Source organism: Anarrhichthys ocellatus, unplaced genomic scaffold, assembly GCF_004355925.1.
Source record: "Anarrhichthys ocellatus isolate YVR2014 unplaced genomic scaffold, GSC_Weel_1.0 scaffold9, whole genome shotgun sequence".
NCBI lineage: Eukaryota > Metazoa > Chordata > Actinopteri > Perciformes > Anarhichadidae > Anarrhichthys > Anarrhichthys ocellatus.
This window is the reverse complement of record NW_022280039.1, coordinates 9,729,569-9,753,751: the sequence shown is the minus strand read 5'-3', so window position 1 is coordinate 9,753,751 and position 24,183 is coordinate 9,729,569. Positions and strand designations below refer to the sequence as shown.

The 24,183-nt window shown below is 41.7% G+C and overlaps 4 protein-coding genes across 5 annotated transcripts in view; 3 read left to right on the top strand and 1 right to left on the bottom strand.

The window, feature by feature from the left end:
* The first annotated feature begins 23 nt into the window (after positions 1–23).
* On the top strand, positions 24–5,732 carry lrrc8ab (leucine rich repeat containing 8 VRAC subunit Ab). Its single transcript, XM_031849697.1, has 4 exons — positions 24–171; positions 812–905; positions 2,748–4,866; positions 5,028–5,732. Exons 3-4 carry the CDS (start codon positions 2,755–2,757, stop codon positions 5,301–5,303), a joined length of 2,388 nt encoding a protein of 795 aa, XP_031705557.1. The 5' UTR covers positions 24–171; positions 812–905; positions 2,748–2,754; the 3' UTR covers positions 5,304–5,732.
* A 4,052-nt stretch (positions 5,733–9,784) lies between these two features.
* On the top strand, positions 9,785–12,179 carry ppil3 (peptidylprolyl isomerase (cyclophilin)-like 3). Its single transcript, XM_031849699.1, has 6 exons — positions 9,785–9,881; positions 10,156–10,230; positions 10,845–10,938; positions 11,043–11,110; positions 11,213–11,331; positions 11,498–12,179. The coding sequence occupies exons 1-6, from the start codon at positions 9,879–9,881 to the stop codon at positions 11,622–11,624; spliced, it is 486 nt and encodes a 161-aa protein (XP_031705559.1). The 5' UTR covers positions 9,785–9,878; the 3' UTR covers positions 11,625–12,179.
* A 69-nt stretch (positions 12,180–12,248) lies between these two features.
* Positions 12,249–15,260, top strand: LOC116384755 (3-oxoacyl-[acyl-carrier-protein] reductase FabG). Its single transcript, XM_031849698.1, has 8 exons — positions 12,249–12,400; positions 12,510–12,680; positions 13,164–13,342; positions 13,601–13,694; positions 13,774–13,843; positions 13,933–13,969; positions 14,168–14,231; positions 14,361–15,260. The coding sequence occupies exons 1-8, from the start codon at positions 12,377–12,379 to the stop codon at positions 14,517–14,519; spliced, it is 798 nt and encodes a 265-aa protein (XP_031705558.1). The 5' UTR covers positions 12,249–12,376; the 3' UTR covers positions 14,520–15,260.
* The window catches only part of LOC116384753 (collagen alpha-1(XXVII) chain B-like), a 75,663-nt gene continuing 66,307 nt past the window's right edge, over positions 14,828–24,183 (bottom strand). For both annotated transcript variants that reach the window (XM_031849695.1, XM_031849696.1), the window contains 20 exons: positions 23,319–23,375; positions 23,174–23,227; positions 23,012–23,065; positions 22,849–22,902; positions 22,665–22,718; positions 22,453–22,560; positions 22,225–22,332; positions 21,590–21,697; positions 21,433–21,486; positions 20,026–20,088; positions 19,807–19,860; positions 19,669–19,704; positions 19,148–19,165; positions 18,951–18,986; positions 18,350–18,376; positions 17,841–17,906; positions 17,492–17,663; positions 17,276–17,385; positions 16,640–16,858; positions 14,828–16,399 (listed from right to left, as the gene is read on the bottom strand). In XM_031849695.1, the coding sequence (XP_031705555.1) occupies positions 16,253–16,399; positions 16,640–16,858; positions 17,276–17,385; positions 17,492–17,663; positions 17,841–17,906; positions 18,350–18,376; positions 18,951–18,986; positions 19,148–19,165; positions 19,669–19,704; positions 19,807–19,860; positions 20,026–20,088; positions 21,433–21,486; positions 21,590–21,697; positions 22,225–22,332; positions 22,453–22,560; positions 22,665–22,718; positions 22,849–22,902; positions 23,012–23,065; positions 23,174–23,227; positions 23,319–23,375 (1,599 nt within the window). In that variant the 3' untranslated portion in view covers positions 14,828–16,252. The remainder of the gene's footprint in view (positions 16,400–16,639; positions 16,859–17,275; positions 17,386–17,491; positions 17,664–17,840; positions 17,907–18,349; positions 18,377–18,950; positions 18,987–19,147; positions 19,166–19,668; positions 19,705–19,806; positions 19,861–20,025; positions 20,089–21,432; positions 21,487–21,589; positions 21,698–22,224; positions 22,333–22,452; positions 22,561–22,664; positions 22,719–22,848; positions 22,903–23,011; positions 23,066–23,173; positions 23,228–23,318; positions 23,376–24,183) is intronic.

The window sequence follows — 24,183 nt, the reverse complement described above, 5'->3', positions numbered from 1 at the left end:
AGCACCACACTGCCACCCCTCGTCATGGCGGTGCAGCGGTGTAACAGTCTCCGATGTGCTGGGAAAAAACAACAGCTAGCAAGCGGAGCTGCTAGCAACAGCCAACGCACTTCTTTAGCAAACTATTTATATTAAAGTAGCGTTGGATTTGATTGCATCACATCAAACGTAGTAAGTTGAACACCATAGTGTCTTTAATACATGTTAGAAATGTATCACTGTCATATCAACCACAGCGTTTTGAGAGGATGTAAACTTCCAATGGTCAGCATGCTGCTGGGTTAGCTCACTAGCTAACAGCAGCCTAGCTTAGTTTGCTAATGTGTTTTAACAGCAACAATTGTATTTGTTTGTGGTCACTGCTGATAATTAGCTTGTTGTCAGATACCAGAGTACTTCCCCCAAAGATAGTCTTTCGCATCATTTAATGCCATTTATGGAAATTAAACACGCGGCTTTAACTTTCTGTTAAGAAGTGCTTGCTCAGCTAACTGACCTAGCTAGATAACAAAGACATCACATGCTAACGTAACCGGCTCTAAAGTCCATCTACATTAGCCAGCTGGTAGCCTAACGTTTTATGTAACGTTATCTGACAACACGGCCATGACTGCCACGATATGTTACACCATCGTTATGAAGAGCCCGTAAAGCCACAGACCTGTTATCGTACAGATATTAGTGTTTAAACATAACTTGGATCTGTTAGCTGGTATATGCATGCAGGCTTTAACGCTGAGCTGGAACCTCATTAACATCGCCCCTTTTTTCTTGTTCATGTCTTCTGTTCAACCCTATGGCGATGACAAAGGCAATGGTCGATGAAGAGTTATGGTTACACACAGAGTGGCTTGTCCACCAGGGTCTTCATCAAGCACTGGAACCCAGATAACTCCTCCAAACCGGTGAGTACTTCATTTACTGAGTGTGCTTGTTGTTGTTCTGCTGCATCATCATCTGCTCTTACCAGGCCACATCCCTTGAATAGTTATGTCTGCAGAAGTTTCTCTGATCTGGGGCCAGTGTAAATATGCTCATTTGGTCAAGGATCAGACTTGGCGTCTTCAGTCCTCGTCTTTACAGTTTCCTAACAAAGGACAAGCTCTGATTAATGCCAAATCCCGATCCATGTTGTGTATTTGTAGGTGTGTGTGTGTGTGTGTGTGTGTGTGTGTGTGTGTGTTTTGGGGGTTGACAGGAGTGCAAAAGGTCACGGTGGAGTATTCCAGAGAGACACTAGTTGGAGACAGCAGTTTCTACAAGGTAAACAGGATCTTGTCCTGAAGGTCGAGGGAGGTGCTTCTCAAGGCCCCCGCAGACAATACTCTGGGTATTATTAACGGAAACGGCTAAGAATAGAGGGCAAGGTGGCTCCTCTGGCGGTCATGTTGTTTGGGTTAAACGAGCCAAAACGGAACATCATCTTTCAGAAGAGTGACTTCTCAAGTTGACACGCTGGGTGTGTCACACTCACACAGGGCTGGAAGGTTGATTTGCTTTATCTTGCTCTGATGTGCAGCAGCAGCAAAGCAGTAGTCCTGGTTCGCTCTTCACTGCTTATGTATGGAGTTATTGCGCCTCACGTTTCGGATTTGTAAGTAGAACCATTTCCAAGTGTGTTTTGAGCAGTTTCGGTTATATTTTCTGGAGCATAAATTGATTAAAAGATAAAATAACCACATGGAAATATGATTATTATGCCAACCTCTAGTCATAGTTAGTAGTAGTTCATCTATACAATATAAGGTTATAAGGTTTTTATTTGTCATTGTACGACAGGGTTGTACAATGAAATTTAGATTGTAGTTCCAATTTGCTACATAGGAAAAAAAACTAAAAAACAATATTATGTATGGAGGGTGGAGGGTGAATTCAGGAGTCTCACAGCCAGAGGAAAGAACAGGTTTTAAAGTGTGGTGGTTCGGCAGCCGAAACTTGAATCTCTTCCCAGATGGCAGCAGGGTGAACAGGTTGTGGCTGGGGTGCGTATTGTCTTTTAATAATGTCACAGGCTTATTTCAGCTTTTCCTAATTAAATAAACACCAAGTATCGGAGTACTTTACACAGTTTGAATAACTTAGTTTACGTGTCGTAATCAGCATCAAACAAGAACAGGTGGGCTCTCTGCATCCCTGCTAATTAGGGTGCCCTCCCTGTTAAAATCAGACACAGAGGTTTTTCTTGATTAAGCCAATCTGAAAGGATTGTAATGTTTTTTGTTTTTTTTACTGATTTATATTATGCATGGCTTGCATACACTCTGCCAGTGTGATAGTTGTTATTTTTCTTCATGTAGACAACTCATTTAATAAGTCCGGAACGGATCAAATCAAATCAACTTATATTTTATCAATTTGGCCACAACATTTAAAATGCCATGTCCAGTAGGGCACCCCCTTTTCGGAAACAAGATTAACCGTGTCTGTGTAACAATAGTTCAGTCAATAACACAGTAAAGTCAATCAGGCAATTCTTTGTCACAGCAAGCGTGAATCTCTATTTCATTACTCCTGGCAGCAATTATCCACTGAAACTTTCTGGTGACCTTTTTTGTTAGCAGTGTAGTATTGATTTTTGGGTTTCGTATTGTGGTTCAGGTGAAGGCTGTTCAGGCATTTGAAGAAGAATTTGTCTTTTTCATTTTGAAGAATATCTGTAGCGTGTTGATGTTTAACAAGGCTCTATAATTCAGCATGTCACTGTGCTCCGTTATCAACATGTCGTCCTCTCTGTTTGTTCCCCACAGATAAACCATGATCCCCATCACTGAGCTGCGGTACTTTGTGGACACACAGCCGGCGTACCGCATCCTGAAACCATGGTGGGACGTGTTCACCGACTACATCTCCATCGTTATGCTTATGATCTCTGTGTTTGGGGGCACACTGCAGGTCACTCAGGACAAGATGATCTGCCTGCCCTGCAAATGGGTGGTCAACGACACCTGCCAGAAGAACTTCAATTCCACCCTCGGCGCGTCGTTGTTCGCGGAGCCCAAAGGGATCCAGTATGATCTGGACCGCCACCAGTACAACTACGTGGATGCTGTGTGCTATGAGAATAGATTGCACTGGTTTGCCAAGTATTTTCCTTACCTAGTATTACTTCACACCCTCATTTTCCTAGCCTGCAGCAACTTCTGGTTTAAGTTCCCACGGACAAGTTCCAAACTAGAGCACTTTGTATCCATCCTGCTGAAATGCTTCGACTCCCCGTGGACAACTAGGGCACTGTCGGAGACAGTGGTTGAAGAGAGCGACCCGAAACCAATGAAGATGAACGGCTCAATGGACCACAAGGCGTCCGTTATCAGTGAGGATGTTGAAGCGAGTGTTCCAATGCTCCAAAGGACAAAGACGCGCTTCGAGCAGGGCATCGTAGATAGAACAGAAACGGGGGTTTTGGACAAGAAAGAGGGGGAGCAGGCCAAAGCCCTGTTTGAAAAAGTCAAGAAGTTCCGCATACATGTTGAAGAAGGAGACATTGTGTACAGGCTGTACATCCGTCAGACTATTATCAAAGTCATCAAGTTTATTTTCATAATCTGCTACACAGGGTATTACGTGCACGATATTAAATTCAGCGTCGACTGTTCGGTGAATATAGAGAGCCTGACGGGTTACAGCGTGTACCGCTGTGCTCACCCGCTGGCTACCCTTTTTAAAATCTTAGCCTGTTTCTACATTAGCTTAGTAATGGTGTATGGTTTGATCTGCATGTACACGCTTTGCTGGATGCTTCGGCGCTCTCTAAAGAAGTACTCCTTCGAGTCGATACGGGAGGAGAGCAGCTACAGTGACATCCCCGACGTGAAGAATGACTTTGCGTTCATGATGCACATGATAGATCAGTATGACCCTCTGTACTCCAAACGCTTCGCCGTGTTCCTCTCGGAGGTCAGCGAAAATAAGCTGAGGCAGCTCAACCTCAACAATGAGTGGACACTGGACAAGCTCCGGCAGAGGATTACCAAGAACTCTCAGGAGAAGTTGGAGTTGCACCTTTTCATGCTGAGTGGCATTCCGGACACAGTATTTGACCTGATGGAGCTGGAGGTTCTGAAACTGGAGCTCATTCCGGATATCACCATCCCGCCGATCATCGCCCAGCTGGTCAACCTGCGAGAGATGTGGCTTTACCACACGCCGGCCAAAATCGAAGCTCCCGCGTTGGCTTTTTTGCGCGAGAACCTGAAGTCTCTGCACATCAAGTTCACGGACATCAAAGAGATTCCCTTATGGATCTACAGTCTGAAGAATCTGAGTGAGCTTCATCTGACCGGGAACCTTAGTGCGGAGAACAACCGCTACATTGTCATCGATGGGCTCCGGGAGCTCAAGAGGCTCAAAGTTCTTCGTCTGAAGAGCAATCTCACCAAGCTACCTCAGGTGGTGACCGATGTGGGCATGCACCTCCAGAAGCTCTCCGTCAATAACGAAGGCACCAAGCTGATGGTGCTCAACAGCCTGAAGAAGATGGTGAACCTGACTGAGCTGGAGCTCATTCGCTGTGATCTAGAACGCATACCGCACTCCATCTTCAGCTTGCACAACTTGCAGGAGATCGACCTGAAGGACAACAACCTGAAGACAATCGAGGAGATCATCAGCTTCCAGCACCTTCATCGGCTGGTCTGCCTTAAGCTCTGGTACAACCAGATCGCCTATATTCCCATCCAGATTGGCACACTGACCAACCTGGAGAAACTGTACCTGAACAGAAACAAGATCGAGAAGATGCCCGGCCAGTTGTTCTATTGCCGCAAGCTGCGCTTCCTGGATCTGAGCCATAACAACCTGACCTGTATACCTACAGACATTGGCTTCCTCCAGAATCTTCAGTACCTGGCAGTTACAGCCAACAGGGTGAGTACTTGGGTTATGTTTTCCGTCATTTTGATCTTTTTTTTGAATATACACTGGTTTTAAAGTCCTTCGTGGTTTGTTTGCAACAATTGAAGTTACAAATTCTAACACCGCTGTGTTTCTCTCCCATCATCTAACACCCTCCCCATCTCTAAACATAGATTGAGACTCTGCCCAACGAGCTGTTCCAGTGCAAGAAGCTCCGCACTTTGAACTTGGGCAACAACTGCCTGCAGTCTCTGCCATCGCGGTTTGGAGAGCTGACCGGGCTTACACAGCTAGAGCTGAGAGGGAACCGTCTGGAGTGTCTGCCCGTGGAGCTGGGCGAGTGCCGACAGCTAAAGAGGACCGGTCTCGTGGTGGAGGAGGACCTCTTCAACACCCTGCCCTCAGAGGTCAAGGACCAGTTGTGGAAAACGGACAAGGAACAGCCTTGAAGAGGTCTGTGGCCCCGAGTAAAAACAGATGCTGACCAACAGGGCCCTGGCACAGGAGGAACGTCCTCTACTCTCCCACGGGGCTTGTTGAAGCGGGCGGTAGTCCCGCTGCAGTGTACTGCCAGTAAGGTTGGGTATCGAGAACCAGTGCCAGTTGGGCACAATCAAATTACTGAAAGCTTATGGTCGGTCTCTTAATTCATAACTGTGCAGTCGGTTGTCCCTTCTTTTGCAAACAACTCCTCAGGCCTTTCCAGTACAACCCAGTAATGATGCTTTTTCTTTTTAGCAATAATGTAGCAGTGCCATTGTGATCAGCCGCGCGGGGGTTTCATGTTCTGCGTCTCGGTAGCTGTACACACTTTCTTGTCTAATCAAGATGGAATACATTATTGAAATAATTTGTCCAGTATTGTTAGTTTTACAAATGAGATAGCAAGCTGATCACTAAGACCTCTGCCTCATAACCTGCAACGTGATTAATCATAAATCAGGACGGCCTACAGGCTGTAACTCTTGTTTTTTATAATAATAATAATAATAATGATGCAAATGCTCACTCACATTAATTGACGAGTCATCTGATAAGATCACAAAATATGATATTGATATGTTTTATTATTATGATTATGATGCCAATCACACGCAGTCAAGTTAGCAACCCTATAAGTTTTAGTCAGAATAATTGTAGTGCATGCCTTTTATAACTCTTGTTTTTTGGGCCCTCAAATACCTCATTTGTGCTTATTTTGAAATTAATCTGAAAATGATGAACATATGACATAAAAACCACAAATCAAACTATGAGTCATGTCAAGAAAGGTAATGTAATCTGCGATCCGTGTGTTTGAGAGGGTGAGAGGAGACTGATGAGTTCTCATTGGTTGTTCTGAGTCTCGGTAGCGGTACAACGTGGTGTTGGACTAGAGAGTGGAGGGTTGATGGCTTCTTCCTGGGGAACGATGTGTAGTGTGTTTGACTGAGTGCTGGGAGAAGCAATCATTCTACTGAATGCTACCCGCTGGACTATTATTCCACAATATTCCCCCCCATACAATGAAGTTAGTGGAGCATGTTATCAGCAAGCAGATACCCAACCATTACTGCCAGTACACTATTCAGTGGGAATTTAGCAACATCAGTGTCATGGTCATGCTGCGTTCACATTGTTTGTATGTAATGAGTTGCACGAATCAAATGAGGTTTTGGATGAGATGAGTCTCGTCGGCATCAAAAGCATTGAATTGAAGTTCATACGGGATAACACAATAGTGACATTGAAATGGATCGTCGGTGATATGTTTGAAACAAACGCTTACCTGAAACACTACATTGCTTTATTCTCACCTGGCCTCAGCTTGTTAGTAATGTTTCTGTTTAAGTCATGCTGAACTGCATTAGTCAAAATATGGTGCAATGTTCAGTGTAGATGCTCATGAGATGACGGCCATCTTTAATCGTAATCTATTCCACTTCCTGTATTGGAGTCATTAAGGTGAGGTCAATGTGGATATGTTTTTTCTAAGAGAAAGAACAATGCAATAAAGTCCAACATTTCTGAAGCTTCATCGTCGTGAAAAAGTAGCTACATTCCACTTAATGTATACGGGCAAATTGTAATTCCTACAAATTCTTTTCTCATCGGCAAAGAGAGATTCTTTATTTTTTTTTTTAAAGAGCCATGGCTGTCAGATCGGTTGCCTTAACTTTGATTCACTCCTGTGTTCTGTATCATTTCTGTTACTTTTGTTGTGGAGTTGTAAACAAATGGTTGTTTTCTTCACTGTGTTTGGATGCAGATACTTGTCTCTAAAGCTGCACTACCCACGCCCAGCTGATAATGGGAGCAACAGGGCCGGGTTGTTTGTTTTTATGTTTTGCTTTGAATGTTTCATTCATAACTTCCTGTGGACTCCTCGCATACCTGACACCAGTAACCAACGAGGGACAATAAAAGATCGATATGGTGTCTCAACAGTGATTAATGACATTGTTTTCTGTTGCCTCACCTCGTCACAGTGACTGCTAACTCTATCTCTCCTGCCATGGAGTCAGAAGGGCATTAGCATTCTGATTTTTACTTATCCAGTACATTTTCCACTCTTTATTTGTCAAAGTGATGTAGAAGTTGGGGTTAGATTTTTGGAAAATGTTGGTTGACGTTTATTGTGTCAAGGTTTGTTTGTTTTTTCTGTGTCACACATTCCTCTTTTCTTTTCTTTTTTTTTTAATCACAAAGTCAAAATGACAAAAGTCATATATATTGTTTTATAACACAGCAAGCAGGTCCTGGGTTCATGCACACGGCAGTGTAAATATCTTAGTTTCTCTTTTTACCCATAATTGTTGGAGATATTTATTTGTCGTAAAATGGCCCTCCGTACTTTTTCCACGTTCGGTCATCTAATTGTCATTTATTTCTCTGGTTTCAATGTGTGTTCATTTGTAGAGAAAAGTGTGAAACTGTTTGCCTGAGAGTGACTTTTCTGCACTTGTGTTTTGCCACAGTAAGCAGCACCATGCTAAAAATACATAATTCTAGATCAATGCACAGCTCTGACACAGCACAACTCCTAACAGGCGTTCTTGTGTTTACCCAGAGAACAAAGTCATCAGTTTATGTTTTAATAAACCTAACTGCAAAGAACACTTGGAAGCAATAGTACAGTGACTAGGTTGAAAAGCGTAGGAACAGTTTAAGACGTGTACATTTATTTCAGTAACATGTTTATTAACTATGCTATATTGTGCAATATTGCCTTTATTTCCACTATGTAAAGGTTTGATGTAGTTTTCACGTGTGCACGGGCATTCTTTTGGTCGCATTAACTTTACTACGGTGATGGTGAGAAGTTGAAGTTGAGAGAATGCTTTTGCACCTGTCCCACAAGTTGCATTTAGGTAAAGGCAAATAATAATACAATTTCATGATTATAACAAATGTTTTGTATGTATTCAGTATGAGAAGGTTTGACTGAATGACTGCCAGCCGTGAGATTAAATTCGATATCAGTTATTTAATAAGTATTTAGGTTTGTTTCTGTTTCAGAACTACTCCTAGAAAGACAAATTATTTACCTGTAAATCCCAAGTGGAGCGTGTTAAATAACTTCCAGAACACCTCAGCAATACACCACAGATTACGACAATCAGCTATTCTCAATAAGACTGACGGCAGAGAACCTTTTGTCAAATGTAACGTGTTTCACATGCACTGCGAGTAAACGGTCAGTACGGTAAACATGCATGGTGTAGGCGGCTAGTAAAAGGGTATGAGGTAGATTAGTGTTTGCGTTTATAGTTGTCAATCTTTTTGTTCTGTTTGCCCTTTTTTTTATAATTATGATTTTATTTTTTATTTTTACAACACTTGGTATTATTACAGTATAACTCAATTACTCAGGAAACCAGCTAGTACTCACTCCTTGTTTGAGTTGATTGCCTTTTTTTTTTTTTTATTAATTTAAACAATTGTATTATACAGTTAGTTTTATATGCATTTCTATACATTAGTTCTAGTTTGGTGTATTTAATATGGACTGCTGGTTTAAAAGTAAATGTGTTTAAAGAAACTACTTGGTTTAACATTGATTCTGCGTTTTCCTCAATGACAATGTACAAATGGAGCTGTGTTTCAGAATTATTATGTCTTCATCAGGATTAGCACAGATGAATGCAAGTGTGAGAGTGTTATCTGTGTGTATGTTGGCATGATGAGACTTTCTCATCCTGTGATGTCCATCTTTGTTCTTTCTCTTTGAATCATTTTTGGGTACAAAATCCTTATTTTCAATGTTTCCCATTTGGCTTCATGCATTGTTGGTTTGTCAAATTTGGCATTAATAAGGAAATCTTCTGCGTGTCTGTATTAAAATGAATTATGTCACAGAGTATTCTGTTTAAATATCTGTCCCATCTTTTCCTGCACACGATCCACTAGAGGTAAAATAAACTTGGTTGACCTAATTTGTCTTGTTGAAATTTGAATTTTGTGAATGACTGTGTTCTGTTGTATTTTGGTGTCGGATAGATAATCTGTCAACTGCCCAGCCCTGTCTTTGGGATTATGCACCAAAGCACAAAATCAGCTGACATGAGGCTTCAAGGTGCATCCTGCTCGACTACTTTATGTTGAGTTCCTGTCTTTAACAAGGTCCCTTTATCAAAATCTAATACAATCATTATCCCAGTTGTGTGCCTGTGTGTTGCATGTAACCCGTAACTAATCTGGTAGGTCTAATACCTAAGCAGAGAAACCATAGAAAAATAGTAAACATTTCACAGAATGGGAAAATTGGGGGGCTAACCCCAGAATTTCTGTCCAGGGGCCACATAGCATGTTCATTTGACCATGTCTGAACAGCATCACAAGTGTTAAACCTCTGCAGAGACTGTGTGGTTCTGGCTGTTTACATTCAGCTTCAACAGCTCTGTGCAGAGGTAAATATGTCACTATGATTTCGTTTTGTTTTTTTTAGAAGATCGTAAATTACCTGCGGAACCATTCTTTGCTGGCCACTGCACCGACACGGACATGTTTTTCCGACACACTTGTTCAAAGACGCAACATTTGAAATGGTAAATTTGATTGTGGACATTTTCAGCAGATATCTGTTATCTTAAAAACAACAGAACCGTTTAAGTAAATGTCAACTAATACGGTGTTTTAAGGCCTATTCCTTTGTTAGGAGCCAGGCGAGAAACGTCCCTTTGTAAGGAGAACGTGCTTATTTTGTTACAGTCAGGCTAACGTGCTAAGCTAGCTAGCAAACGGTAATGAATGGCGATTCCTGTGCCTCCTAAAAGTTAACGTTTTGGGTTAATGATTCTTCTTCTTTTCCTAATGTTACAGGCTGTTACCCTTCAAACAGATCTAGGAGAAATTAAAATCGAATTGTTTTGTGAGCGCGCACCGAGAACATGTGAGGTAAGTGAACTAACTTTGGCTACAGTTAACGCTACGTCACACGCTGCAAGCTTTGGCTGAAAGTTGCATTAAAGTTGTTATATTATTACAGAATATACAGTCTCTCAGTGGTGGAAGGAAGTAATTTTACTAAAGTAAAAGTATCAATGCAACCGTGTGTTAATATTATGCTACAAGTAAAGATTAATGCATTCAAGTATTGGGATCAAAAAGTAATAATGCAAAATGGCCCATTTCAGAATAATGTATTTTCAGCTGGGGGATTCTTTTATCTACTTTATGTACTGCAGGGTGGTCTTATCCATACAATTGCATCATAGTTTATTACTTGCATATATTTTGTAATCTGCCTCTGCAAAATAACAATTAACTAAAGCTATCAAAATAAATGTAGCTGAGTGAAATGTACAATATTTACCCCCACAATGTAATAGATTAAGTAGTACAAAGAATAAAAATGGAAATACTCTTGTACAAGTACCTCAAATTGTAATTAAGTACAATACTTCAATAAAGTACTTGGATACATTTCATCACTGCAGTTTCTTTAATATTCCTTGTTTTTAAAGGATTTAACTTGGACTATCCTAACGCATATATTTCACTATTTACAGAACTTCCTTGCTTTGTGTGCCAGTGGCTTCTACACTGGCTGTGTCTTCCACCGCAATATTAAAGGTTTCATGGTTCAAACTGGAGATCCTACAGGTATGGGATTGTTGTTGCATCTGCTGCACATCGACACTGAAATGGCAGAATTCTCATCGTCACTTCTTGTTAGTCATTCCCCGTATTTTGATTAAACCAATCAGGTACAGGCAAAGGAGGAACAAGTATATGGGGCCGCAAATATGAAGATGAGTTCAGTGAGCACCTAAAAGTGAGTACCTACTAGTTCTAGCATGTTGGCCTAATATTTCATCGGGGTTCATCACTCTTCAGCATTGTAACTTTTGTGTTCTTTGGCTTTCTTTTATTTCAGCATAATGTAAGAGGAGTGGTCTCAATGGCAAACAATGGCCCCAACACAAATGGCTCCCAGTTTTTCTTCACATATGCCAAACAGCCCCATCTGGACATGAAGTACACGGTGTTTGGAAAGTACGCATCCTTTTATCCAGATAAATGTGTGTTACGTGAGATGGAAATAATGATTGTTGGACATTTCTTTCGGCTCTGCAGACAGCCGCTTGGTGTGCCTGAAAGTTATATTGTTTAGAATGTATTTTACTGAAGCAGCTGACATCTTTCGCTCTTCCACGCGTAGGATCATCGATGGCCTGGAAGCACTGGATGAACTGGAGAAACTTCCCGTCAATGAGAAGACGTTCCGACCGCTGACGGAAACCCGGATAAAGGATGTGACCATTCATGCCAATCCTTTTGCTGCATAGACAGTTTTCTCTTCAAATATGCAAATTGTTCTTTTTTCCAATAAGCCTATTGGTCCAGTGTAAAGTACCCTGCCAAGGTTAAAATAGATAACTTGTTAGAGGCTAGAAATTAGATAGAAAGCTCCCAGACATCATCATGACACAGACTCTGAAATTATATAATGCTGAGCTGTCCTAACAAAATCACATTTTTGTACCAGCATTTTGTAATATTTTTGTTGTAAACGTCATTTAAATTCTGAGTGAAACTTACTTAGTGGTTTGAATACGTCAACACTTAAATTGCTGTCCATCCTGAAGCAAAATTCATGTGTATGCTCTTTCAAATGTTGTAACTTGGTATGCTTATTGTTATTTTATGAAATTATTTGCATTGCAATTAAAGGCTAACCTTTTTCTGTTTATCTTCATAAATTCACAGTTTAGTACAAAAAGAAAACACGCCCCTGACTTTGTACACCACTGCTACACACACAGTCTGATCCTTTTTTATTCTTGATAGGCAATATAAATAAGCCGTCAATGTTTTGTACTAAATAAAACGTTTGTAAATAATACATCTGTGTGCAAAAATGACTGTTGTTAAATGTCACCACTTCGAAAGACTTGACGCTTCAGGGTTAAAGGTTGGAAGTCTAAAACTGAAGCAGCGCTGTCAAACCGATGAGCACCTTCTACGTCATCACTAGTGGACGAAGTGTGTTTCTCTGTCCGTAGCAAGTTCATACAAACTACATTAAAACCCCGCAGAAATGGCCTCAGACAATGCATTTAAAGTAAGTCTACTTTGACTACTTCATTATAGCTTTATACAAACTTAACTTCTGTTCATCGTGAGGTTCGGTACCTGCGTGGACACCTGATGGACATGTTTGTGTCTTCCAGGTGTCTTCCCTGCGGGATAAAGTGACCCTCATAACGGGTGCCAGCTCGGGCATCGGTGCAGGCACGAGCGTCCTGTTCGCCAAACTCGGAGCGCTGTTGGCTCTGAACGGACGCGACGTGGACAATCTAAAGAAAATAGCCAAACAGTGCACGGACTGTGGAGCAGCCGAGGTAGCCGACTCTCCCACTGAGCTGTGCACCAACGTTATCTGACTTGGGATGAAATATAGTACAAACATGCCGACACCGTTCAATGCAGTCTTTTGTGGACCAAGAGAAGAGAGAGAGGATCAAGATTCTACACTTTAATGTTTTTATGAATGGAGTTTGGTGGTCCGCTTGTGTAAAAACGCAAACGTACAATCAGTCGTCAAAATGTGGCGTTAAAAAGTCTGCTATCAATATATTGAGCCGCAATGCATTGTTGGATGAGCACATCCACATCTGTTAAATGTGTGTAGACAATATAAATTGACCATTTCTGACACTGGAGCATACATGCTGCCACATTAAAAACAACATGCAAACAATCTTACTTTATCATCCAAACATTACTGCCTTTAACAAAGTGATTTGTTCAGTATTGTGTGACTATGATTTTGAAACTTAAAAAAAAAACGCCTTTAAATTCCTAACACGTCTGTGTTTTATTAGCCGTTGCTGGTTCCTGGAGACCTCACTGATGAGGAGACGGTGAAGAAGACGGTGGAGCAAACTATCGCTCACTTCGGCAGACTGGATGTCCTCGTCAACAGCGCTGGTATCCTGGCCATGGGCAGCATAGAGACAACAGACATGGCTCAGTACGACAGGATCATGAACATCAATGTCAGGTAGGATAATGCAGAGCATCATGAAGATATATTAGTGCTAAACCTACAGTAGTACAGGTTGTATAGTAGCTGGGATATGGCGGATGACTCTCAAGTTCAAATGGAAGTTGGCTGAAGTGATATATGGATGTATTTCAAAAGGGCCCGCAAGGACACAAGACAACTAGTGATTACTCCCACACTTGATATGTAGTGTTCACGTATATATTATTGATCATTTTAGTTAGAATGTCCCCTAACGTTTGTTTCATTCTCCAGAACCGTATACCACCTGACTCAGCTGTGTGTGCCCCACCTGATCAAGACCAAAGGCTCCATTGTCAACGTATCCAGTGTCAACGGACAGAGATCAGTGGGTATTACAGCGGGCCACCTATTCACGACCACACCCACTACATGTATTTGTTACTTGTAGTGCTTTCTCTCTGTAGTTCCCTGGTGTGCTGGCCTATTGCATGTCCAAGTCCGCCATTGATCAGTTCACACGTTGTACAGCACTTGGTGAGTGAGCTATTTTTCTCCTTTATACTATGTATTATGTTAAGCATTGTACAAAGTTCACAGTAAATAACATGACTCTTTCATTTCAGAGCTGGCGTCAAAGGAAGTCAGAGTGAACTCCGTCTGGTGAGGGTTTTAATAAAAAATGAAAAATCCATGTGTTTTTATTGTGTTCAGTAATTGACCTTCATATTTTGGATGTATACAATTAGCTAACACATATCCCATGCATTTCTGATTGATAAAGCATTGATATCAGTTGTGTCTGTTGGAAATTAATTCCATTGATGCACCATATTTTGTGTCCCTGCTGCATCTCTTCAGCCCTGGTGTGATCATCACAGAGGTCCACAAGAGAGCAGGACTAGATGAGGACCAGTATGCCCAGGTAACGCATAATGTGTTGCCACTAAAACAGATGTATTTCTTCAGAGGTTGTCATCTCCTAGCATCTGATAGCACACGAGACAAATAACAAACACTCGGTGTCTGTCAATCTTTTTTTTCACCCATCCAGTTTCTTGCAAAGTGCAAGCAGACCCATGCCCTGGGTCGACCAGGGGAGGTGGAAGAAGTGGCCCACGGCATCGCCTTCCTGGCCTCCGATGCCGCCAGCTTCATTACTGGAGTGAACCTCCCCGTTGATGGGGGCCGCCATGCCATGTGCCCAAGATAAGATGGTGTATGTTAGGATACAGCAGTCTGCTAATATAGTTCTTTCAACCTCCAAGTCTGCCTGTGTGTTCGTTTTTTTTAAGTTGCCATTAAACTGATCGGTGAGTTGTCATTAAAAAAAAAAAAAAGAAAGGCATTACTTCAAGGACACAATTTTTCTCCACGTTTACAACGCTAGCTGTCAGGATTTGACAGTTCCAGATGTGTGAAATGAATATCAGCAAGCAAAAACACATTTAAACTGGCAGCTTAAATGCATGTTATTTGCTCACTTTGATAATAAGTTTTCCTTTTAATGAAAAGAAATGAAAGCTGCTTATCAACAAAGGTTTCAGACTTTTATTGAATTACCTGTTGAGTCATTAGACTTCATTCACGCAGCATGAAATGTCCGCACAGATTAAACACCGTTAGCTCGGTTGTGTTGTGTATTGTAAGAAATCCTCTGAGTTTATAAATTGACGGGACCAATTGCCATTGCTGCACCTTTGAGTGACAAATGCTTAAACAGTAAATAATACAGATGGTAATGTCCTAAAATACAGTTGATTGTCTAGGACAGATTAATTGGGGAAAAAACAGACTGTAGAATCCATAAGGCCCTAAATGACTCATAAAACATAACATTGAGGTTTTGAACTGGAGAGCTAACCAGAATTTAAATAAAATTTAAATAGAATCCACTGTAGATCGTAACGGTTGCATAATTATAGACATTTTGACAGATACAAAAACTTAACTTATAGTGTCAGACAGTACAAAGAATATTGAAAACGTGAAAATAATACCTTGAAAATATAATTTAACCAATTTGACCTGCGTGTATATTTTACAATCTTCCCTTTTTTTTTTTTTTTTTTTGGTAAAGCACAGACGTAGAGAGTTTATCATACGAGTGTCAACGGTTGTAGCACCAGGTGTCTCCTCCATGTCATCCCAGATCTATATCAGGTAACGTCTTTGTTTGCTGCGAGATGAGCGGTGCAGTACGAGGTAGCATCTTGACACACTGGGGGAGAGCTTCCACGCATTTTTCGACACGGAGAGCGCCGCACAGCAGTTGATGGCGTGAGGACATCTGTATGAACGCGGGGGTCTCTCGGCACCGGACAGTTATTAGAAGTTCAAGAAGACTTACCTGGAGACAGTGCGCCTGTGTGTCTGAGGCACACTGCATACCTGAATGAGTGATGTTATGTTTATAATGCATATGCCTAAAGGCTGTGGAAAAATAACTATTGCACTTTATATTACAATATACAGTACATATACATGTATAAATAATACTTAGACATTAAAATAGGAATTATTGCATTTGCAGATGTAACTGTCCCATATTTCTGTACAGATCTCTCTAAAGAAAACGTTTTTTTTGCTAAATCGGGTCACAGCCCGTGAAGAAAATATGATACAACATAGGGTGAGACGGTCATATTACTTCCTTCCAAAAAGGGGCATTCAGGTGTTGAATCACACAAACGAGTCTCTGAAAAAAAAAGAAGCTTATTGTTGTTTTCCATAGGCTGATTAGTGCTAGAAGTCTTATCTCTGCATTTTCAATGGGCCTCTTTTCTGCAGTGCCCCCCCTCCTGTTTCTGCAGTCCAAGCATATTTCGCAGGGAGAAAATGGTGGTCTGTTGTCTCTGGAAACCACAGAAGCATTAGTCTCCCCCGTCCGCCTTCCTCCACGCCGTCCCTCCTTTGAGTATTTCCCGGCCCCCTACACGGGGGGGCCTATAAGAAGCACACGGGTCCAACCTCGAGGTGGAAGCTCGCGCCACGTTCTCTGGTCGCTAGGTTGTACACATCCACGATGGGGAGTAAGTTTGGGTCCTGGGTCTGGAAGATGAAGTGGGTCTGATGCCAGCGGCCATCTTTGATCTGAAAGTGAAGGTCGCGCTCGGTCACAGGATGTGAAGAAGGATAGTTTCTCAACAGTACAACATTTTTAAACGTAAGCAATGCTGAATTCTAAATATGTTTTAAAGAATTTGCTTTACAAATGTTTCATGAGGAAAGAAATGCCTTTAATTCATTTGTAAGACATCCAGGATATACACAGTGTCTTTTGGTGGATAAAGTCCTACTTTGTAGCCATGCCAGAAAAGTAGCAGTGCTCACCCAGCAGTCGTCCCGGGGTATGAGCGGCTCGAGGAGGTCGCCGGCCTGAATCTCCTCCCCTGTCCAGGCCTTGAAGCTCACAGCCCTGGATGAGGGTTGCAGGGAGGGTCCTGCTGCCCACACGGGTGTGTTGAGGCAGTGAATGGTGATGTGCTGCACGGCCTCCGTGCTCAAAAGGTGGATGAAGTTCATCTGGATACGACCCACGCCCATCTCCAACTGTAAAGCAAGAATGTGTGTTCCTCAAATAATCCTAATTTAGAAAATAGGCTTGTTTATAAATGCCATAATTCCTGAAGAAATTCCGGATGTAAACAATAACTGGACTCTTGCGTCTATGTAATAAAAGTACAATTTTTGTTTTTAGTTGGTAATAGACTCCAATTGTGTAATTAATTAGAATTTGTTAGATATGGATCACAGATTGTGTATGATTGTCTGTCCCTATTATTGTCCCTAACAGTTCATGCAGACATTGAGTCTGTCTGGTCTTGTGCGTTATGATGATTAATTACAAACTGTTATGGCTGAAGAATAACTCCAAAACATTAATATCCTAGATGTTTACTTGCCAACTGAGCGTGACTTTGATAGTCTAGGCGAAAGCAAAGGGCCAAATATAGAAGTGATCCAAACCTTGGATACTGTGATAGGTTTCAGGCAAGTCTGTCCACCAGCAGTGAAGTTGCACATCACCTCAATAGTGTCGGCGGCACAGCCGAGGTTTGGGTCGATCCAGTAGGTGCCTGTTAAAGAGCAGCAGCGGAGGAGGAAAACAGCTCTTATTCAACAAGAACAGAACGGATATGTGCAGAGAAAGGACCGAGCAGTTTATACTGTACGTCTCCTCACCATCGTACATCCTCTGTTCACAGCTCTGGAGGTCTCGGCAGATCCGTGCGGGGTTGTCGTGGGTTCCCAGCGGGTTCTTCAGACTCTGGATCAGAGTGCTGAGATGCTGCAACGTCTTGAAGATCTCTGTGCCCTGGTCCAACATGAGCAGGTCCATGCTCGGATAGTTCTGCTTTGGACATAAATGTTGCCGTGATTGAATTGTAATTTCTATGAATGTTTTTATCCGTTATTAGATCAGAAAACTTTTTTTTTTTTGAAGGACTCATTCAAATGAATAATACCCATTAGGACCCCCAACAGTCAACTGTGATGTCTTGCAATGAGCATAGTTTTCCTCAGAACTAACCTCGGGCCTCAGTGCAGCATGGGAGTTGATGATGACTTGAAAGGCGGCACCAAGAGCCTCATTTCTCTGCCAAAGAAGACGGCAAGGCCATCAGGTAACCACAACAATGCCTTGAAGGTGACTTTTCATGAAATATTCTTTTATGACATACTATGAATTGAATGTGGCATTTGTATTGTATACTGTACTTCAATTATTTATTAAATACTATACTTCAACTTATCAATTACTTTTATGACTAACAATACCAGTGAGTATTTTATATTTTTTTATGACATACAATTAATCTTTTATGACTATACTTTGACTCTTAAGGACATACTCTACTTTGACAGTTTATGACTTACTATACTATGAGTTTTTGTCAGATACTGTGACTTTTTAATGCCTTTTCATGGAACACTATACTATGATTTTCATGACATTCATTTTGACGTTCAATACCATACATTTTTTTACAGCTTTTTATGACATTCTATACATGATGGACATTAACGAGAAACACTTACAAGTGAGAGTGAGGAACTGGGCAGACCCTGAAAAGCAAAGAGAAAAGCCTTCAGTATATACACCATGTATACTTGTTTATCTTGTTTGCACTGTTGTAGAAACAGCCACTCTATGTATTGTACCGTGTATATTGTAATTACTTCTATAAATCTTATTCTCCACTGTGTGTGTGGTGGGTTCTGCCACTCCCATCCAATATGCAGATATGCACAAAAACAATTATGAATGCACAGGAAATGAGGCGTGAACGGAGAGGGAATAAAGCATGTCAACTGCAGATAAGGGGAGCCGCTGGCTAACATCTTTTTGAATCAGATCACACTGGATAACAAATAGGTCTGGAACCAGTCAGTGATTATTCTCCAAATAACACAGATCATAAGCTCACAGTTTAACTAGGGTGTTCATGCACAAATTAGATTTTCCTCTTCAAATGATTTTCCAGCAGAATAGATGTTGCACCCAAAGCCGAGTACTTCTTTTTCAACCCATTTTAACCAAACTTAACTCTCTTCATTTGCACGTGTTAACACGCGCAAGTCGAGACTGAATTACATATAAAAGGAGAATTTTCACATTAACGCAAAATCAAAAACTTACTGGTGGTCCGGGTGGTCCACGAGGGCCACGAAATCCCTGAAAGATTGCAACATCACATTAGCCTTCTTATTATTATTTTAGAACTTGGATTTTATGGAAGACGATAAAGTAGGTAATTGATTTCGTCTAGCACTGAGCAGGCTACCGGCCTTGTGCAAATAATAATGATTTAGCTACAGGGGTGAATAATGACTCACCCTTGGCCCTTGCAACCCCTGTAAGAAACAAAAGAAAAAGTAATCAATATTCACAAGTGGACAATCCCACAATAACAGAAAGAGTTAGAGAGCAGACCAGCTATTATTCTATCATGCCCAGTGTAATGCCGTCTTCGTGCCAATTCGATAGATACTGCTTCTTTGTAGGTCTACACTCAGAAACGGCATTTCTACACACAGCAAGTCCTAATTTCACACGGCAAACTCATACATGAATGTTGGCATTTTTGGGAGTGAGCTTTGTGAAATATGCCTTTATACGAGCACTCTTAAAAAAACTCTTTAAAAAGCTTGAGATGAGCATGCAGCTAACATTCATCACCCTGACAGGAATTCCAGCTCAGTGTCACTGTGAGTGTAAAGAACAAACAGTGGAGCACAATAGGAAATGAAAAGTGCTGAGGGCAAAGCAGGCCGAGTGGTGTGCCGTCTCCATACTAAGTATCCTATTCTGTGCTCAAAGTACAGACAAAATGATTCATCAAAACATCACCACGCACCGTCTCCCCCCGACTTCCTTTGTCACCCGTGGGTCCCTGATGGAGAGAAAAGAGAAAGAGGATCACTCCATCACTGCCAAAAAAGCAGAGAGAAGTCACACAAAGCTTGGCAGATAGGATGAGATATGAGGTACATACAGGATGACCGCTGGGGCCAATGATGCCAACGGGGCCCAAAGCTCCCTCCATACCCTGGAAAGCAGAAGCATGTTCGTGACTTGACGACACATATGATGGAGTATCTTATGAAGCTACTGTTTATTTTTCATGGGAAGTATGCAGTTTGTGAGAGTTCAGTGCACTGGTGTTGGCTGAAAAACTGCACAGTTACCAAACTACCATTAATCTTCATCTTACCAACAAACCACGTGGTCCTTTTGGTCCCTGTATCCCTGCTGGGCCAATGTCTCCCAGGGGTCCCTCGAAAGACAAATATTTATAGTTTATAACCGGAGATAAGATATGGTAAGTCTAAAGGTTAAACACATATTGACTTTTCAATAACCCTCATTGACAAGAAGCAGGATTTGTTACATTGACACATTTCTCTGCGGTTAGCAAATGGCAACCACCATGTGAAACGCTAAAACAAGTGAGATGTCTTAACCTACTGTTCCTCTAATGGCCACTAGGTGGTGGCTCTCAGAAAACGCACCTATTTTCAGACTAATTGCTAATGCTAATTGCTAATGCTAATGACACTTTATTATGAAGATGTTCACGTTTGCGTCTCTGAAAGCAGTCTCAGCCTGTTACTCTGAGGAGGATGATTGTCACTTCACTCAACCCTCCTCATCACCTCCTCCAAGGTTGTCCCTTGTTCTTTGAGAGCGGTAAACCCAAAGCCCCTTCAGAAACTGTGATGCAATTCTCCTATATTAATCCACTGGCAGCCTCATACAAAAAGCGTTCTGTTAGGGCACATTATGAAAGATGTAACATTTTCATACACCACTGCAAACAGCTACCTCACTGCTTAACGACACACGCGCTACCAGTTTCAATCTACTCTAATAAAGCTGTAAAAATAAATGGTTTGCAGCACAGTGCTTTTATCATAATAGCGCTATAATAAAGTTTGATTAATGTAGTAAATCCAAGTGGAAAAGTTCTATAAGAAACTAGCGTAAACAACTTCATCTCCTATCTAGAACAGGGTCAATATTGTTGCATTGCAGCCATTCAACATCACGCCAGGACTTGAGATGTTTTGTTTCAGAGCCTGCACTTTTATCTGATGACTTAACTCCAATTATCCATACTCATTGCTCCTGAGTTAGACCAATTACACTAAACTCCACTGATCAACTAACACAAAGCTCGTCTGCTCAACTGTTCAACTCCCACAGTAGGAAAGTATCCAAGATCCCTCAGGGTTTACATTAAAGAGCGAGACTGCAGGAAAGCCTGTTCTGTTTCTTCAGCTGGCAATAATCTATACTGCAGCAGTGCTGTAAGTAAAGCAGACTTATGGTGCAGCAGATGTCATCCTGGGGCATGTTACAGTAATACAGAACAGCTTTTGTATCAATTTTTCACTGAAGACAAGGTAATGCAATGTACCTCCAGACAATTTGAAAACCTCAAACTTCACAAAAGCACTTCAACCAAAATGTGAGTTATACCCAGAAATTGCTTTTGGGTCATTCCGAGTCATATCACCATCAACAACTTTGTTCAGACTGGAACACTACAACTTTATAGGTCTGATTGACCTGAAGTTCATCACTTTGTTTGCGAGTGGAGCTTAACGGGTGCACATACCTTTGGTCCAAACAGACCCAACACCCCTGGAAATCCTTGGTCACCAGTAACCCCCTGATAAACAGTGAAAAGAAAGCATGTTCATCTTCATTACTGAACAAGCAGAAAAAGTTGTCGTGTAAAGGAAATTTAAGTTATTTCACAAATTAGTGCTCACTGGTTGCCCTTCAGGTCCCTGCTCTCCGTGTTGTCCTGGCAATCCCATCCCGCCAATAGAGCCTTTTTTCCCTGAAGCACCAGTTTGACCTGGAAGACCCCTCTCACCCTGGAGAACAGACACAAACACACATAAACACGTGCGCATCCTCCCACCAAGTAACCTCTAATCAGACACCAGACCGACCGGTATAAGCCGCTGGTGCAGCGACAAGCTCGTGGTCCCTCACTGGCTTCCCACCACACTTATTATTGCATTAAGTGGGGTAGCAACCCAAGTCTTATCTCAACTGGGCGGCCTTTTAAAATACTAACAAATAAAGCCTCCCTATGTTTCTCACTGTTATGCTTATGTAACTTTAATGTTACATTGGCAAGGCCATGAAAACTAAGACTATGCCAACTCGTTAATATTTGCAACACTTACTTTCTGCAGCTGTTGCTGTGAAAATGAGGTCTATAAAAATATGGTGGCATTGGAGATTAGAAAACAGTCCAAACATAAAGACGGCACGGTTGGCGCCAAGGAAGGCCACCCTGGCAGCTTACAGCAGAGTTGGCACAGACTTTGCCCAACAAACTCAAGCAACTAAAATGAAGAAAAAAGTGTACAAATTGTCCACCCATCATTCCCACCTTTGGTCCAAAGGAGCCTTGACTTCCAGGAAGCCCCATCTCACCGGTTGAGCCCTGCTGCCCAGGTTTGCCAGGTAAGCCCACTTCTCCATCTTCTCCTTGCTCCCCCTTAACACCAAAGATTCAAGGAATCAAGGATCATTTATTATCATACATTGTTTAGTGAACAATGATGAGATTTTTTTTTTTTCATTCCTTGGAAAGGTGAACCGCTGGCAGTGTCCTCACCTCGACTCCTTTAGTTCCATCTTTACCAGGCACTCCATCCATGCCAGACAGGCCCTCAAGTCCCTCCCTGCCCACAACTCCTCGTGGGCCAAGAGGACCCTCAGGACCCTTAGAAGAGACAATCGTAATGTCAAAGCTTGCATTGGTTTTAAATATGACAGCTCCACTGTGTGTTATGTCTGATTATAAACTGAGATATGTATCAAACTCACTGGTGGTCCTTTGGTCCCAGATGCACCTCTCGCCCCTGATTTTCCTTTCTGACCCTGGAGTATTGAGAGTTCATGTTCCACAGTTCTTACATGGTTGCATGGCAGTAAATACAGTCCACTAATATCGTGTTAAGTAATTGAGCTTTCTAATAACAAAACCATGCCACTATCTGTCTGTCCTTACTTGGTCACCTTTGGATCCTTTGAGGCCCGGTTGTCCCTTTGGCCCAGAGTGTCCCTAAAATGATCATTGCCGTTTGATTTGAATTACACTGATTGTGTTTGGACAATATGACACAATGTCAATAAATCTTTTACATCTTAAGAGATATAAATAAGATACTTACAGGAAGCCCCGAGGCACCAGCTTCACCTCTCTTTCCATCGATGCCTATTTCACCCTGAAATAAATACGTTTCTGCGTGTCAATGTACAGAAAGCACTTGAATGTAATTGACACTTTACCTGAAGTCAATAACAACATGTCCGTTTATTAATATTTCACTTACAAAGTGTCCGCTATCACCTGGCTCTCCTCTCTCTCCTCTGTTTCCAGGAGGACCCTGGGTTCATATGGAAACAAATGAATGGAACAATCCAGACTAACCACGAACAAATGACACAGGAAAAAACAGGTTTATGTAAGAAACTCACTCTGTCACCTTGGGGACCTGCCGGACCTTCTACCTTGCTGTCGTCTCCCTGCTCCCCCTAAACAAGCAATACAGGCGCAGACGCACGACCACAGTCAATGGAATTTTGCCCAAAACCCAATGATTTGTGCAAAATCAATGCATGTAATACAACAAAGGAAACACATCGCCCGCTCTCTTTGTATGAATGGCAAATAATTACATGCGCTATTACCCACAATGATCCCATTTCACATAAACGGAGGCAATCTCTGTTTCGGGGGGTTTTTATGGGCTTCATTAAACAATAACCACGGATGTGTGTATGATTGTAATAGTCATGTGTGGTGCATGTGTCGTATGAAATAAATAAAAACGTGGAGCCCAACAGGCATCCAAAAGTAGGAGAATAATTAGTGATGGCCAGGGGCCAAGCACAGCTGACACTTACAGGCATTAAAGCAATTTATCGTAGCATTAGTGCTTTCAATATAACTGCGATACAGATGTGTATTTATCGGCAGCATGTTTTAGTGCCAGGGTTACCTGTCTCACTCAATTGACAATTATACATTTTGCAACAACCGGCGTGATAGCTTGATACTGATTTAATTAGAACGCAAGCATGGCCATTACTTTGTGGATATTGGCATAGAGAAAGTCACAAATATCCACATCCAGATGGCTCCTGCCCAGGGACTACAAAACAAAAAACATGCAAATTAGCGTCTCTCTAAACTGTAGTGTGGCGTGTTCCATTTTGTGCTGCTCCTGTCAAATAAACACAAATTATGTTGCTAATATCCCCCAAAATCATGAGCAGACCAGGTGCTTGGCTGATTATATACATTTGACAGCACCGAGTTAATTGGATGTGTCCTAGTTCA

Coding starts and splice junctions, on each gene's coding strand:
- lrrc8ab (XM_031849697.1), top strand. CDS start 2,755: ATGATCCCCATCACTGAGCTGCGGTACTTTGTGGACACACAGCCGGCG. Junction 4,867..5,027: donor TGGCAGTTACAGCCAACAGG/GTGAGTACTTGG, acceptor CTCTAAACATAG/ATTGAGACTCTGCCCAACGA.
- ppil3 (XM_031849699.1), top strand. Junction 10,231..10,844: donor GCGCACCGAGAACATGTGAG/GTAAGTGAACTA, acceptor CACTATTTACAG/AACTTCCTTGCTTTGTGTGC. Junction 11,332..11,497: donor AAGTACACGGTGTTTGGAAA/GTACGCATCCTT, acceptor TTCCACGCGTAG/GATCATCGATGGCCTGGAAG.
- LOC116384755 (XM_031849698.1), top strand. CDS start 12,377: ATGGCCTCAGACAATGCATTTAAA. Junction 12,401..12,509: donor CCTCAGACAATGCATTTAAA/GTAAGTCTACTT, acceptor TGTGTCTTCCAG/GTGTCTTCCCTGCGGGATAA. Junction 13,343..13,600: donor ATCATGAACATCAATGTCAG/GTAGGATAATGC, acceptor TTCATTCTCCAG/AACCGTATACCACCTGACTC.